The 18,308-nt window shown below is 34.1% G+C and overlaps 1 protein-coding gene across 16 annotated transcripts in view; it reads right to left on the reverse strand.

Annotated features, from left to right (window-relative positions):
• Gtdc1 (glycosyltransferase like domain containing 1) overlaps positions 1 to 18,308 on the reverse strand; it is a 399,059-nt gene that overhangs the window by 283,253 nt on the left and 97,498 nt on the right. For 9 of the 16 annotated variants that reach the window (XR_007107717.1, XM_047544995.1, XM_047545003.1 and 6 more), the window contains one exon: positions 1,390 to 1,443. The exons of the other annotated variants lie outside the window; for them this stretch is intronic. Coding sequence is in view for 8 of the 9 variants with exons in the window: in XM_047544995.1 (XP_047400951.1) it covers positions 1,390 to 1,443 (54 nt within the window). In the remaining variant the exon portion in view is untranslated. The remainder of the gene's footprint in view (positions 1 to 1,389; positions 1,444 to 18,308) is intronic. 16 annotated transcript variants of the gene reach the window in all.

Consider the following 18,308-nt stretch of genomic DNA (forward strand, 5'->3'; position numbering starts at 1 on the left):
CTATTACTTCCATACTATACTACCATATGTACTTGAACAGACATACAATCTTAGGTACAAGTTTTAAAAGACACAGCAAATTACTATTTTATACCACTAAGATGCTATGGATATTCTATTTTTCTCAACTCTGATTTTTGTTTCCTATTATGGAACTAAGAACTAAGGATTTATGCATCAAAATCAAGTTTGGTAGGAATATGCCATACAGTTCATGAGACAACTTAAAGCTATTTTTAACATGTTTTTCCAATTATACAAACTGTAAGGCTCTCTTGAGTACATAATTTTTGCAAAGTTACAATTTTACATATATGACTATTTAATGTTCTCTAACAAATATGTTTATTCTTTATTGATTTGGGAGTTAACTTTTTGCTGAAAAACTATCAGTCTATTATTTCATGACTTAAATTAATACAAAGGATTAGTTACAACACTCAAGTTTCCAATGCAAATTCAACAAACACTGAGTACTTACCAAATACCATCATTCAGTCCTCCTCAAATATTCATAATTTCACAAATAACTAGATGTGTACATAGAAAAAATTTATTTCTTTACATTCTTGTAAAGTTATATTCCAAATTATATAGCAACTCATGAGACTTGGGAGGGGTTTAGTGGTTTAATTTCACTGACAAATAAAATACCAACCTTTTCAACTTTTCACTGCTATTAATTTCATGACTAACTTCATGCTATAAAAGTCACCATGAATTAGTTCTATTGAATACTAAAAATATTTCAATTTGCTGACATTTTAAAATGTGGTAGCATATTTATGAATCAATAGAATATTTTACACCAGAAAACCATATCATCACTCAGTTAAACTATTACATTATCCTTTTAACTACCATACAATCTGGCTTCTACCACACCATTCTCCAAAAGCCAACTACAAATAATCTTTCTAAATGGAAGTCTGATCATGAAATGACATGTTCAAAAACCTTCAATGTCTCCATCACCTAAGGATAATATGCAAGGCCCGCTACGTGGCAGTTAAGACTCATTTTCAGACCTTCCTTCTCCTCACTACAGTCACATTTGCCCTTCTCCCACTTCGATCCCTCTTCCCCCATGTCCCCAGACTACATCACAGCAATACCAAATACCCACTCTTGTGCAATTACTTTACTCTCCTACGACTTCACACGATTCTCTCTCTTCTGTCAGTCTTCTCTGTGTCCGCCTGATGAACTTTTGATCAAATTTCTGCTCATGAATCACTATTTCTAAAAAGTCTTTCCCCGAACTTCTCTTAAACACAACTTCCTCTCTACTCTGTACAGTATTATTATACTTGTTTCACTCTATGTCCACATCCTGCTTCCCCATGGGGCTGTGAAAATCTGGAGGATGAGGACCAAGTCATTACTTACCCGAGGGCCAGCCCAGGGCAAATAGTGGACATCACTAGGTTTTTGTGGAGCAGACTGAAAAACAGGAGAAAACAGGAAACTGATTTCTTCTGCCTTAAGTAACACTGCTTTCACCTAACACAGATTCTGAGCAAATAAGTGTCAGGCAGCACTATACCTGCTACTAAAGATTTCCCATTACTCCTGAGGTCTAAATAATATCAAGCAGCAAGTATAGCTGAACACATTCTATTATATTCTCTTTTCAAATATCAATTCTTATTTTTATTAGTCACAGTAATCAAGATTTATGGAAAATAATGAATTTTTTCATGTGGATGTGCTTTATTTTAACCTATTGCTATAGTAGAAGCAATGATGATTGAAGAGATGGGAGAAACAACATAAGCAACTGAATTCTAGGTCAATGTGAGTTTCATGACCAAAGAGAGTATCTGTAAGATTCATGAACTTTGAAAATCACCTGTAGTTTTTTATTCTATTTGATTTATTACTATCCTACTTTAATTCTAGAAGTGGGAGAAGAAGCTAGTTCCCTCACCACCAATCTGGATATCCAATTCCACATTGGTAATTAAGCTTTTATTTAAGGGGGAAGAAAAATGTACTTTTAAATATTTTATGCAAACAAATATTCATTTTATAAATGTTTGAAAAGATGAATAATGTACTTGCTTTCTCAAGATGGTATTTTGCCATTGCCTTCCAACTTCTTGAAACGGGTTGTAAACTAGCTCAATGGGGAAAAAATTGGGGTGTCTGACCCATTCAGATATAGGTATCCAACAAGAGAAGGCAAAGTATGTCTCAAAATCATAGAGGCAAAAAATACCATGGTTCAACCCCTTTTCTTTTACAAAAGAAGAGAGAAAGACTATCAGTATCACAGAGTAAAGAAAAGAGTAAGAACTTTAAACCAGGTTTTAGAAACCCAGACTCACACCTCATCCCATTATTCTTCATTGCAGACAGATGACAAGACATAAATTCCTCCATTTTTCTAGTCTTTGAGTTTTAATATTAAATATAAATGCTTGGCAAGTATTCTTATACAAATATTATACGGAAGTGTATGTGCTTATGGAATACAAATATAATTATAAAATAATAAATGTTAACCACATATAGTATTTAATAAAACCTTCCAATAGATCATAAATTTGGGACCTCAGCAATCTAAATTGCAGAAAACTGTGTATCATACATTTAGGAAGGTAAAGTTGAAGTTTTGGTTCTAATCCCTAGTGTTCACTCCCAGAAGTTTTGTATACTCATCACTCCTAAGCCACAACTTTATGCTTACCCTCCAGTTCCAGACAGACACCTTTTGAAAGGATAACTGATCTATAGACCAGTATGAAAAAAATATATATCCAAGATTCATACACCAAGAGAGGTTTGCAGAAGGCCCAAGAACTTCAGTATTATTAACCACTAATAATTCTTATTACTACCACTAATTACTATTTATGATCACAGATAAAACTTGAGGTACAGATTCTATCAGCATGTAAATATAACAGATGCCATCTAACTGTATTCAAAATGTCACACCTCAGTCCATGGAAAACAGTTTGGCCAACAGCCCTGCTGAGGGTTTTAGAAACTATGTCTCTTGCCATGGGAAACCATCTTTGCTAATGTGACTGGACTCTATAAACAAATTTAACTCAAGGACAGTCAAGTCTATGACCTGGAAGGGGACAACTGGTTTAATCACTAAATTGACATTTTTTATTAGACAGAAGCATTATCTTGCTACCCAACATTGGCTTCTATGCCAAACTTTAAGTCTGACTCAGTTTCTGCAGGGTAATTATAAATATACACACCAAATGAGGTCATATAAGATGATTAACAGATTCTTTTTTTTTTTTTTTTGGCAGTGCTGGGGATCGAACCCAGGGCCTTGTGCTTGCAAGGCAAGCACTCTACCGACTGAGCTATCTCCCCAGCCCCAGATTCTTAACTATACTAGTGCTAGTCAGCCTCACTCAAACATCTTTTAAGAACTTAATCCATATTAGCTAAATAAAAAGCACTTGATAAATTTCCCTCTCCAAGTGGGAGGCATATATCACATTTTCAGTTAATTTGAAAACAGAATAGCAATGTTGCTCTAACACAAAAACATTCTCCATGTCCTATTTGAAGTGCAGCAACCCAAGCAAACATGGGTAGCATTCCTTGATGAGTTGAAATAAATGTCACCAAGTATAAAGTTCTGGATTCACTCACTTCCAATGAAAAATGAAAAGGACATAATTACACAATTCAATCTGATTTATCAGTGAGGAAAAGCAACTTATGAAAATGCAAAAATCTCAGCAGCTCAGGAGGCAAAGGAATATCAGGTAAACACTTGAGAGAACAAAGAGAAATTTTCACCAAGGACTAATGGGCTAGAAGTAGATAACCTTAAATGTATCGATGGTAGACACATTTAACATTTTTAATATTCATTTTATATCAGTGGAAAACACCCAGCAGTAAGGTTTTTCAAACAGCATTAAGAAGTATGAGGTGAAATCAGTATTCAAATCTGTCCTTTAAGATCCAAATCAATAAAACTATGTTTTAAATCTCTATTGATTAAAATATTTAGTAATGCTAGGGGCAGCTTTCTTCGGAAGCATTGCATTATCAAGTTCCTCCAAGACTTCAGGCTACTGAAGGCTGGGAGGTGATACACTGGAAATCTACCAGAACACTATAAGCCAATAGAGGAAATCTGCAATATCTCAGATTCCCACTGACATCTGACCAATATGAGAAAACAAGGGAAGAAAATGTCCCAAACAAACCTAGATACTACATCAATAAAACCCAATGACAGCACAGCAGAAGAAATGTCAGAAAGGGTCAGAATGTACATAATTAAAACAATCAGAGAAGCAAATGAGGAGATGAAAGAGCAAATGCAGGCACTGAAGGAGGAGATGAAAGAGCAAATGCAGGCATTAAATGATCGCACCAATCAACAGTTAAAAGACCAAATACAAGAAGCAAGAAATCATTTCAATAAAGAGTTAGAGATACTGGAAAAAAAAAAAAAACTGAAATACTTGAAATGAAGGAAACATTAAACCAAGTTAAAAACTCCATAGAAAGCATAACCAATAGGATAGAACACCTGGAAGACAGAACCTCAGACATGGAAGACAAATTATTTAATCTTGAAAACAAAGTTGGCAAAACAGAGAAGATGGTAAGAAATCATGAACAGAATCTACAAGAATTATGGGATATCATGAAAAGGCCAAATTTAAGAATTATTGGGATTGAGGAAGGCTTAGAGAAACAAACCAAAGGAATGAACAATCTATTCAATGAAATAATAACAGAAAATTTCCCAAATCTGAAGAATGAAATGGAAAACCAAGTACAAGAGGCTTATAGAACTCCAAATATACAAAATTACAACAGACCCACACCAAGGCACATTATTATGAAAATACCTAACATACAAAACAAAGACAGAATTTTAAAGGCTGCGAGAGAAAAGAATCAAATTACATTCAGAGGGAAACCAATAAGAATATCAGCAGATTTTTCAATCCAGACCCTAAAAGCTAGAAGGGCCTGGAACAACATTTACCAAGCCCTGAAAGAAAATGGATGCCAACCAAGAATCTTATACCCAGCAAAACTTACCTTCAAATTTGACGATGAAATAAGATCCTTCCATGATAAACAAAAGCTAAAGGAATTTACAAAAAGAAAGCCAGCATTACAGAACATTCTCAGCAAAATATTCCATGAGGAAGAGATGAAAAACAACGATGCAAATCAGCAACAGGAGGCGCTAGCCTAAAGGAATAGCCAAATAAAGGAGAAACCAAATCATGTCAAAAAACAAATATGAGTCAAATGACTGGGAATACAAATCATATCACAATAATAACCCTGAATGTTAATGGCTTGAACTCATCAATCAAAAGACATAGACTGGCAGATTGGATTAAAAAGAAAAATCCAACAATATGCTGCCTGCAAGAGACTCATCTCATAGAAAGAGATACCCATAGACTAAAGGTGAAAGGATGGGGGAAAACATACCATGCACATGGACACAGCAAAAAAGCTGGAGTATCCATCCTCATTTCAGATAATGTGGACTTCAAGCCAAAACTAGTCAGAAGGGATAAAGAAGGACATTACATGCTGCTTAAGGGAAGCATAAATCAGCAAGACATAACAATCATAAATATCTATGCCCCGAACATTGGCTCATCCACGTACGTCAAACAAATCCTTCTCAATTCCAGAAATCAAATAGACCACAACACAATAATACTAGGCGATTTTAACACACCTCTCTCACCACTGGATAGATCGTCCAAACAAAAATTGAATAAAGAAACCATAGATCTCAATAACACAATCAACAATTTAGACTTAACCGACATATATAGAATATACCATCCAACAAAGAACGAATACACTTTCTTCTCAACAGCACATGGATCCTTCTCTAAAATAGACCATATTTTATGCCACAAAGCTACTGTTAGAAAACACAAGAAGATAGAGATACTACCTTGTACTCTATCAGATCATAATGGTTTGAAATTAAAAATAAATGACAGAAAAAAAACAGAAACTTCTCCAATACCTGGAGATTAAATAATACACTATTATATGATGAATGGATAACAGAAGATATCAGGAGGGAAATAAAAAAATTCTTATAAGTAAACGAGAACAAAGACACATCATATCAAAATCTCTGGGACACTATGAAAGCAGTACTTAGAGGAAGATTTATTTCATGGGGCGCATTCAAAAAAAGAAGTAGAAATCAACAAATAAACGATTTAACACCACAGCTCAAAGCCCTAGAAGAAGAAGAGCAGACCAATACCAAAAGTAGTAGAAGACAGGAAATAGTTAAAATCAGAGCCGAAATCAACGAAATTGAAACAAAACAAACAATTGGAAAAATCAACAAAATAAACAGTTGGTTCTTTGAAAAAATAAACAAAATTGATAAACCCTTAGCCACACTAACAAAGAGAAAGAGGGAGAAAACTCAAATTACTAAAATTCGGAATGAACAAGGAAACATCACAACAGACACAATTGAAATACAAAACATAATTAGAAGCTATTTTGAAAATCTATACTCCAACAAAACAGAAAACCTCGAAGGCATAAACAAATTTCTAGAGACATATGAATTACCTAAACTGAATGAGGAGGACAAACACAACTTAAATAAACCAATTTCAAGCAATGAAATAGAAGAGGTCATCAAAAGCCTACCAACAAAGAAAAGTCCAGGACCAGATGGGTTCTCAGCCGAGTTCTACAAAACCTTTAAAGAAGAGCTCATTCCCATACTCCTCAAAGTATTCCATGAAATAGAAGAGGAGGGAACCCTCCCAAACTCATTCTATGAAGCCAATATCACCCTGATACCTAAACCAGACAGAGACACATCGAGGAAAGAAAATTTCAGACCAATATCCTTAATGAACATCGACACAAAAATTCTCAACAAAATTTTAGCAAATCGCATACAAAACTTATTAAAAAGATAGTGCACCACGATCAAGTGGGTTTTATCCCAGGGATGCAAGGTTGGTTCAACATTTGGAAATCAATAAATGTCATTCACCATATCAAAAAACTTAAAAGTTAAGAATCACATGATTATTTCAAAATAGATGCAGAAAAAGCATTCAATAAAATACAGCATCCCTTCATGCTCAAAATACTAGAAAAAATTGGGGTAGTGAGAACATTCCTTAACATTATAAAGGCCATCTACGCTAAGCCCATGACCAATATCATTCTAAATGGTGAAAAACTGAAAGCGTTCCTCCTAAAAACTGGAACAAGGCAGGGATGCCCTCTTTCACCACTTCTATTCAACATCGTCCTTGAGACTCTAGCCAGAGCAATTAGACAAACCAAAGAAATTAAAGGGATCCAATTGGAAAAGAAGAACTCAAACTATCCCTGTTCGCTGACGACATGATTATATATTTAGAGGAACCTGGAAATTCCACCAGAAAACTTTTAGAACTCATAAGTGAATTCAGTAAAGTAGCAGGTTACAAGATCAATGCTCATAAATCCAATGCATTTTTATACATAAGTGATGAATCTTCACAAAGAGAAATTAGGAAAACTACCCCATTCACAATAGCATCGAAAAAAATAAAATACTTGGGAATCAATCTCACAAAAGAGGTGAAAGATCTCTACAATGAGAACTACAGAACACTAAAGAAAGAAATTAAAGAAAACTTTAGAAGATGGAAAGATCTCCCATGTTCCTGGATAGGCAGAATTAATATTGTCAAAATGGCCATACTACCTAAAGTGCTATACAGATTCAATGCAATTCCAATTAAAATCCCAATGATGTACCTTGCAGAAATAGAGCAAGCAATTATGAAATTCATCTGGAAGAATAAAAAACCTAGAATAGCTAAAGTAATCCTAAGTAGCAAGAACGAAGCAGGGGGTATTGCAATACCAGATCTTCAACTCTACTACAAAGCAATAGTAACAAAAACGGCATGGTATTGGTACCAAAATGGTCAGGTAGATCAATGGTACAGAATAGAGGACAAGGACACAAACCCAAATAAATACAATTTTCTCATACTAGACAAAGGGTCCAAAAATATGCAATGGAGAAAAGATAGCCTCTTCAACAAATGGTGCTGGGAAAACTGGAAAACCATATGCAACAGAATGAAATTAAACCCCTATCTCTCACCCTACACAAAACTCAACTCAAAATGGATCAAGGACCTCGGAATCAGACCGGAGACCCTGCATCTTATAGAAGAAAAAGTAGGTCCAAATCTTCAACTTGTTGGCTTAGGATCAGACTTCCTTAACAGGACTCCCATAGCACAAGAAATAAAAGCAAGAATTAATAACTGGGATAGATTCAAACTAAAAAGCTTTCTCTCAGCAAAGGAAACTATCAGCAATGCGAAGAGAGAGCCTACAGAGTGGGAGAATATCTTTGCCAACCATACTTCAGATAGAACGCTAATTTCCAGAATCTATGAAGAACTCAAAAAACTCTACACCAAGAATACAAATAATCCAATCAACAAATGGGCTAAGGAAATGAACAGACACTTCACAGAAGAAGATCTACAAGCAATCAACGGATATATGAAAAAATGTTCAACATCCCTAGTAATAAGGGAAATGCAAATCAAAACTACCCTAAGATTTCATCTCACCCCAATTAGAATGGCGATTATCAAGAACACAAGCAACAATAGGTGCTGGCGAGGATGTGGTGAAAAAGAACACTCATACATTGCTGGTGGGGTTGCAAATTAGTGCAGCCACTCTGGAAAGCAGTATGGAGATTCCTCAGAAAGCTTGGAATGGAAACACCATTTGACCCAGTTATCCCACTCCTTGGCCTATACCCAAAGGACGTAAAATCAGCATACTACAGAGATACAGCCACATCAATGTTCATTGCTGCTCAATTCACCATAGCCAGATTGTGGAACCAACCTAGATGTCCTTCAGTTGATGAATGGATAAATAAACTGTGGCATATATATACCATGGAATATTACTCCGCAATGAAGAATGATAAAATTATGGCATTTGCAGGCAAATGGATGAAATTGGAGAATATCATGCTAAGTGAGATAAGCCAATCTCAAAAAACTAAAGGACAAATGATCTCGCTGATAAGCGGATGAGGACATATAATGGGGGGTGGGAGGGGTTAGCATTAGGTTTAGGGTTAGGTTTAAGGTTAGGGATAAGGAGTGTGGTAAGAATGAAGGAAAGAAGGACTGTATAGAGGGAAAAGAGGAGTGGGAGGGGTGGGGGGGAAGGGAAAAAAATAGTGAATCAAACATCATAGCCCTATGTAAACGTATGATTACACAAATGGTATGCCTTGAATCCATGTACAAATAGAGAAACAACATGTATCCCATTTGTATACAATAATAATAAAAATTTAAAAAAATTAAAAAAAATAAAAAAAATATTTAGTGATACCTCTCTAATCTCCAAGGTTCTACATGAACACAGAAATTTATGATAATTAGGATTAGTTAAAAGCACATTCTCTTCTATTTATTTTCTGTGGCAGTGTTTTTACTGTCACCATATTTTTTCAATCTTCTGATCTGCAAATGGTTCAAGATATCTGCTGATAGGTTAAGAAACCAACACCAGACAAACTGGAGGATGTCCAGAGATCTTTAATGTTAAATTTTAAAAAGCTCGGGAACTCAGTTTAAATCAGAGTTGAGTAAACCTGAGACTAATACATGCAGTAATGATAGCTGTACCACTATTTTTAAGTATCACAAGAGGCATATTATTAACTACCCACTATTATAAGAAAAAGAATCAGTCTTTAATAATAGATTGGGTTTTAAGGTCCTGAACATATTTAGGACTGAAACTGAAGAATAAAGAAAAAGTATACACAACTGTGTCAAATTTCTCCAATGTCTACTATTCTCCAAAGTTTCTGCAGGGAAAGCACAGGCTTCCCTCTATCATTTGACACATATTTTCACTGAATAAAAGATAAGTACCAATAGCTCAATGCTTCCTGATTGGAGCAAGCACTATGACTTTAATCTATTTAGTGTCCTTGTTCGTCACTATTATCTCTTTATCAACTGGTTTTTCAAGGAGACATTCCAATAATATAAATATTTTGTCTAATGAAGCAAAGACCCTAAAGCATAGAATATTCCTTGCAAACTACTCAAAGTTATACTTGCATGCTCACCATCTCTTAGAAAGTAATTTCCAACTTTGGCAATGATGTTCATAAAAGCAAGGTTACTTAGGAGTTAGTTAACCTATAATACCCCCTTGTACCTCTGTCCAGTATGTATGTATGTATGTATGTATGTATATTTACCATATGTGAAAACATTTAAGTCTTCCTAGACTAATTAATATTCATAGTTAACAGAGAGTTTGTAATATAAACTCCTAAAGCTTGGCACACAATATCCTATATTTTCTATAATAGTTGCACAATTGATCTCAGAACAATTGAAGTAATCTGCTCTTCTCCTGTCATTCCTCTTGCTCAATACTCTAACAACACTTTCCCTACCTTGTTTCTAAACTTTATTTCTAAGAATAAGATAAACTCCTTTACATTTTCACAGTGTTTGACAGTTGGAGCACGTTATGTTACCAGAACACTTGAATGTTACAAGAGAGCAATGGCAGGTGATGGCCAAAGTTCAGTATCTGGGAAGAAGATGAAAATAGTCTGTGAATTAAAAAATACCGACTGAAGATTGATACTTACTCTAGTTACACAAGAGGTTAGCTTTGCTTTGTCATATTAAAATGTCCTGGGGCTGGGGTTGTGGCTCAGTGGTAGTGCACTCACCTAGCAAGCATGAGGCCCTGGGTTCAATCTTTAGTACCACATAAAAATAAAATAAAGGTATTGTGTCCACCTACAACTAAAAAATATTTTCAAGATGGTCTCTTCTCATAGACATAGATTTTTCCTATTTTTATGTACATGCAATATATACATGGATATTCAATAAACATTCAATAAACATTAACCAATGGCAACTCAGACTTAGTAGAAAGTGTTTTTAAATGGAACCAGCAAAATCTAGTACATCATAATCCAAATAACACGTTTCACTTTCAAATAATAACATTCTGCAATGTTTTTCTTCAATGCAATCATTGCATCGCATTACATTTTTATAACAACTATTCTGAAAAATGTAACTTACAAATCTAGAAGATTCCTACTAGATTCCTAGAAGTGTACAAATAATAATTAACACAAAAATATTAATGAAAATATGAAATATATAAATGCAAAAATTTGAGGTAAATTTATTTTACCTATTTAAAGATGTACTAACAATATATATATTAATAAATAACTTTTCATATTTGAAAGTAAGCATAAACTTCACTGAAAAAAACAGAAATTCTAATCTTGGGAAATCACCATGTGGCATTTTTAAACTTTATTACCACTTTGGTGATTCTCTGTCCCAGAGCAGATCACCTCCAACATTAATACTCTGACCTTCTAGAAAACTGACAGATAAAGTTTATAGTGAGAAAAAAAATGAGTTTTTATGGTTTTCCAAAAGGGAATTCTTATGACACTAAAAGCCATATAATAATATTGATTTCATAACCAACTTTTTACTGCCAAATTACAGACTTAAGATTTTTAGAAAAATATCAGAGTAGATTCACCATAAAATACAATAAAAAAAAAGTCTGCACTCATCTGAATCAGTCCAGAATAGCTTTGCAAACTTTAAATCAGATCTTCCAGAAGTGTTGAGTATCCCAAGACCTTTTTATTTTTTGGAGTAAATGACCCTACTCCTGATGTACTATCAAAAACTAATTCACTTACAACTTTTACCTTTTTTTTTTTTGTGGTGCTGGGGTTCGAACCCAGGGCCCTATGCTTGCAAGGCAAGCACTCTACCAACTGAGCTATCTCCCCAGCCCCAGCTTTTACCTTTCTAATCAAATCATTTCTATGTCTGTTTCTTGTTTCCTTCCATTCTAAAGACAAATGTACAACATTTAGAAACAGGGGTTCTTTCTTGTAAAACCACCTTTAAAAATCCATTAGAATATTCAAAATATTCCATTCTCATAAATGAAAATAAGTTGCTTAGTGAAATGACAGTCTTCCATTTCACTGCCTTAAAAATTAAGCTGGCATGGATAATAAAAGTGTTTTCTGACTGGATATGCTTAGCATTCAAATATTTTTAAAACAAATACTAATCCATAATTAGATTTCATGGGTGCAATCTATAGAAAATAGAATTTGTTTTTATTCTCTGGGAGCAATATTAATGATTTGCAACCATAAAACATATAACAGCAATACCATGGCTTGCATAAACCTATAAAAAACCTGAGAAGGAATGTCTCTTGTCCTTTTTTGCCTAAACTTTGCTTACTGTGCCTACTATGTGTTTGCCCACTGTTATTTCAGGTGTTGTGGGATAAATGAGGCAATGAAGCAAATGGTCCTCTTATCACAAGCAATGTCTTCTTAATTAGAGCAAAAAAGGAATCATCAAACAAATATATGTCAAACAGAAGTACCTTTGAAGAAAAATAATGCAGGGTTATAGAGGATAGCGACCACTGAGGGCTGGGGTGAGGTGGTATTTTATATGGGGTTGTCAGACAACATCTGAATAATGATGATACAACATCTAAACATAAACTATCTTAAAGAGAGGGAGGGGCTATGCAGATCTGCAGCTAAAGCCACCCAAGCAGCAGGGACAGCAAGATCCTGAGAGAATGTACACCGCATATGCAGAGAGTACGAAGTCTGTATAAATGTAAAGCATAAACAAATTTGCTTTATTCAACAAAAACTTATCAAATGATTATATTTTAAAATTCACACTAAATGCTATGTGATATTAAGAAGATTCAAAGATAGTCTCTGACCTTACACCCTCATATAATTGTAATAGAGTGATAAATGTTCTAAGACATTTGAGTTGTCTCAACTGACCAATGGCAAGTTCTACTTCAAGAAGGTGAACTAAGAGCCAGACAAGGCAGAGCTAAAAAAATGTAACATGCCCTCAGCTCACTCAACAGCCATTCAACCCTTTACTCCTTTTGTTTTCCTTCAGAATTCAGGTTAAAACAGTTGATCTCTCAGGTTCAGGGACCAAAAACATGTTCCACAATTTGCCAAAATGATGTAGATAAAAGGAGGGTTCACTATTGGAAAGTACCCTCTATTGGGAGTAAGACACTGCTGAACACTAAGCAAATCACAACACCACAGAGCTTAAAGCCGACCCACTAAGGCCTCTGGTATCAGGTCTTTCTCCCAAGGCCTTCTGGCTCCCAACCCCACTCCCTCATCATCTTCAACCTGAATTACATATCTGCCTTCTAAGTGCTTTCCCTACTTATAGTAATATTAACCTGTTTTCCATTCTTCCTCAGAAACTTACAGGTATTTAAATATCAGTCTTCTATACAAAAACCTATGATTTTTATGGGAAATAAAGAAAAAAACATTTAACAAGAAATATGATCCTTATAGTTTGGTTCCAAGCTCCATTCTAGCTTCAATTTCCTGTCATTCCACCAAACATAGCATTACCCCATACACAATAGACTCCTCATCAATTTTTCAAATATTCCATGCACATTCCCACCTGCACATGCCGCTGCTGCTGTTCCTTCTTTCTCAACACTTTTGCCTTCACCACCTGTCAAACTCTTACTTGTAGTTCAAGACCCCATGCAAATTCCAACTCATCTATGAAGTAGTCAATCACTCACCAATATTCAAGTTACTCAGAAGCTTTATTTACTCCTTCCTCTATAATGTCCTACACATTGCTTTTACCCCAATTAGAGAAATTACCATGAAAACTCTTATAATTGTATATATATATATACATGTCTTCCCAGCCAGATTTCAATTCCTTAGCTGCAAAGTTCACATGCAATTGTATATATTCATAACCCAGCAAAAAGTGATATGCACAAGAGGCATTCAATTATATATTCTGAATCCTTATCAATAGGCTACAATAATTCCTTACCTTATGAGGGAAAATTTTAAAAATTAGGTATTCCTAATTGAAAACTGCAGTACCATCACATAGTAACTTGTTCAAGCATTATTTACAGTATTCAAGGAAGTCCTAAATAATTGCTAATACCATTAAATAAAAAGATTAACACAGCAAAACTTAAAAATAAAACACAAAGTATGACTGCTTACTGGACAGCATAAAACAAACAAAGATAAATGGGGAAATACAAGGAACAAAGTTACCTACATCAGGAAGCACTGCCAAGAGATACTAAAACAATTCACTTAGCAAATATTTACAAACTGCCTACTATATGTTGTATACCACACTGATCACTGAGAATAGAAAAGTGAAGTAGCAAGAGAAGGTTGAAATTTTACATACAATACTCTTAAGAGCATAGTGTTAGTCTATAAATTATTACTTCCAAAAGAATGACCAAAATATTACTTTAAGGGCCAAAGACAACTATGAATATCCAACTTCAAATCTAGGAAACTATCTTGCCTAAATTATGATTATGTAGGAACTATACTCCTGGACTGCTTCTGAATGTTAAAAAGACTTCCTTTATTCACAGTAAGCATAAACTGATCAGTTGGAAAATTTGAGTTCCAGGCACTTAAATACATTTCCTGGTTTGAGATAAGTTCTACCCATGCACAGGTTGTTTTATTAATTAAGGCACCAACTGCCATGCCAACATGAATGAAAAGGGAAGAATTTATTCAAATAGTGTTACATAGGGGATGTTGTATAGGAGAGAGTAGATAGTTGTTCATTTTGTCCTCTGAGGCCAAAATAACAAACAGCATAAAAATATAACAAAGAATTTCAGTTAGACACTAGAGGAGTTGTAAGACACTGATTACACTACCAAGTTAGATTCTGAGAAAATTTATCTGGAATTTTTGAATGAAAAGGTAACCAGCTTTCTTCTAAGACAATTTAGGGCAAGACAAGCCAATGTAAGATAACTTCTTAAGGTTTCTTTTGAATGTGAAATTCAACCGTACATAACCATTTGCATGTGTATTAAAAACTATGAACCTATCACTCTAAGAATTAAAAGAAATAATAGACCCAAAATGCCATCTAATATAAAATCTAATTTAGTATTCCCTTAGTCATATGAGGCTTCCAAGGATCTTATAACTCCTTCTTGTAAATAAACATCAATAATATAAATTATCAAATTACCTACTTGCTTTATGAATAAATACACCTTGACAATTTCTTCAAAAACTAAGATTTTAATATGAATACTACAAAACATCTTTGTTTAAACAACAGTATAGGCACAGAATGAAAAAATAAACCATATTTTCTTTTTAGTCATGGAATACTCACTCCCAAAAAACACTGATATTAAACCATCTTGAGAATTTCCTATGATCCTCATAACAGAATATCTTCTACTTAAAATAACTTTGACACCATTACACTGATAATCACATAGGAAAAAAAATTCTACAAGATTTAGTCTACTACGCTTTGCAAATTGAAAATACTAAATCACTATTTGAATGTATAAATGATTTACAGCAATAAGTTTAACAGGTATATTTGTTATTCCTTCTTTCATCCACTCATTCATTCAAAAGATAATAAGGGTCGATCACTGTGCTAAGTAATAAAACACCAAGAGGACCCAATTAAGGTTCTCTGTCCTCACACCCAGAAACACATTACCATACAAACACACACGCTGGGTATTCAAAAAAGAGCCAAAAGGCAAGTTATTATAAAAACCAAGTACCCAAAGAGTTTAAAGGTCAGCAGCTATGGATACAAAAGAACTGAGCAAGTACAGCAGATACAACAGATAGCTTCAAGACAGCTCATTCCACAGTAGGTCCAGCTCCCCTTCTCCTTGCCTTCTCCAGAATAAAGGCTGGAACGTTAAAACCATTTATCTCAGTCTAGAGAGGGTTATGTAATACACTTCTGTGTAAGACATATAAGTCCTCTCTGTGAGCAGGCATCCCTTTTTATAAAAAAAGAAAAAGAGAAGAAAAAAAAAAAAAGAGGAGAACACTCCCTATCAGAAGAAACCTGAGTTTTCCCTTTGTTTTTCTTCCTACTTGAAAGTAAACACAATTTCTAGAAGTGGAAAAATCGCCAGTCAAATAAGAGCAAAAGTTCAGTGCTAAGGATCATAGAAAAGAAAAATGTTACCTGGATTCCTGATAACATCAGTTACCTAAGAAGCAATTTCCCTCCGCTTCCTTATGACATGAGACAAATAAAATCCTTACTCATTTAGATTACTATTGGTAAGATTCTCTACTACTTGGAGCCAGGGGCATTTTTCCCATTAAAAGAAAGCAACAACAAAGATTATTATTAGACTATCAAAAGCTCTTTCTTTCTTGATTTAGGTATGATCTAGTCCTTCCTAGTCAGAAAAAATAATTCGAATTTTTATTTCTACAATTTATCTATAATCTTCAATAATCTGGATTAATAAACATGGTCAAACCCCTCCATGGGAATCCATTTGTTACACAGTCATTACAAGATTTTTCTTTCTTTTCTTAACTGGAATCTTCAAGACCCCAAACCTATAAAACATTTTTATAGTATGGAATATATCAATCTTATATACAATAATATACACATATAAATCAATAGCTGAAGGTAAAGAAGTAAGAAGGAAGGAAAGAGAATGGAGACAGGGAGGAAGGAGGGACCTGACATTTGAAAGTGTAGGGTATATTTTACAATTCCATGAGCATTTTAGAACATTGCTTCAGAATAAATGAAAAATCACATAACATTATGTTTTAAATAGGAAAGGCCCCACATACACTTGAAATAACTTATTCTGTTTTTGAAAATTTTCCAAACTTAAAAAATATATATCCCAACAAATATTTGTGTACAATTTACAACTGGCTCTATCTATTAAATTATTCTAAGTCTATATATGTCTTATCTCTAGTAATTTCCCTAAGATAATAATCCTTCTCTATGTATACTTCTCTTGGACAAATTTTAAATATATACTGTTCTTATGGTAATTTCTATTGCACAATGTTGAAAAGATTCATTAATTTCAATCACCATCAACTCCATACACCACATATAGTTTTTCTGCCCTTTTTTTGTTCAAATATATTTCACTGTGGCCATTCAAAGGAAAATTACACATTCCAATAACATTTGAGTTCCTCTCAGTTACCCTTTCAGTGGTTCAGGGTAATGACAGAGTAAAGAATCACATTCTTCACAGGCTTTTTCCCCCCATTTGGTAGAATTTCAACTTCAAATCTCCTGTGCCAAAAAGCAGTGGGTAATGTCTAATGTTCTTTTCTAACAGTGGCTTACTTTGGAGGCAAGGAGAAAAAGGGAGTCAGGAGAAATCACTCATTCCAATTTACCGAGAATCAGCATAGGGCATATGTAACTTTTTATCCTATTTTTCTAAAATAGAAGTACAGAAGCATAATAAGTTGTAGGGAAAGTGAGGAAAAGTAAAAAAAAAAAAAAAAAAAATCTAGAAATGCATCAACTGTTTCTGTGTATAGGTAAAAGCTAAAAGGGTGAAATTACTAAATGTTATCTAGAACTAAATTCTCACTGAGATCAGGAAAAAATAACCTAATGTGTATAAAACCCATAGTTTATATATTACTTAGCATTGCTCATGGCAGAGGTTTCCTCTATAAGATAGATGAAAGCTACATTCTTTTCTTTCTGAATCTGCAAGAATAGAATAAAGAAAGATAATAAGTATAGTTAGATAACGTAACTGCTTTCGTTTTAAAATCAGTATTCCCAAAGACAATCTATGACAATCCATATGATCTCAAAAGAATATTCAGAGAATGACAAGTTCCCTTGTTTATAACATCATCTCAACTTCAATTTCATCTGCAGTTATCTCTTAAATAGAGCTGGGGTCCTTACATAATATAAAGTCCTTTTTCTCAGGCCCACTTTTATTTGGTTATCTTTTTAGGTGCACTAAAGATTGAGTTTACAATAAACTGAACAGACAGCGTACAAAAGGCTTTTAGAACTATACCATATGGTCCAGGGAAGGGAACAATCTGGACGATCCCCATTTCAATCTGCAAGCTTGTCCACCTCTATAACACATTATACCACTGAAATAAAATATTAAGATGGAAACGTAAAAGCAAAAAGTCTATCTTTAGCATTACTAGGCAACCATACTTCTGAAAATTTAGTAATAAACTTAATAAACATTTATTTTAATTTATATTCTGAGATTTCGGGATGCAAGACCAGGCATACAAATCTAGGCTACTGTTCAATAGAAACAATATTTCAGCAGGGATATGTGTGGGTATTCAACGTATGCTTCAAAAATTTAGAAGGGGAAAAAAA

Source organism: Sciurus carolinensis, chromosome 3 (genome assembly GCF_902686445.1).
Source record: "Sciurus carolinensis chromosome 3, mSciCar1.2, whole genome shotgun sequence".
Taxonomy (NCBI): domain Eukaryota; kingdom Metazoa; phylum Chordata; class Mammalia; order Rodentia; family Sciuridae; genus Sciurus; species Sciurus carolinensis.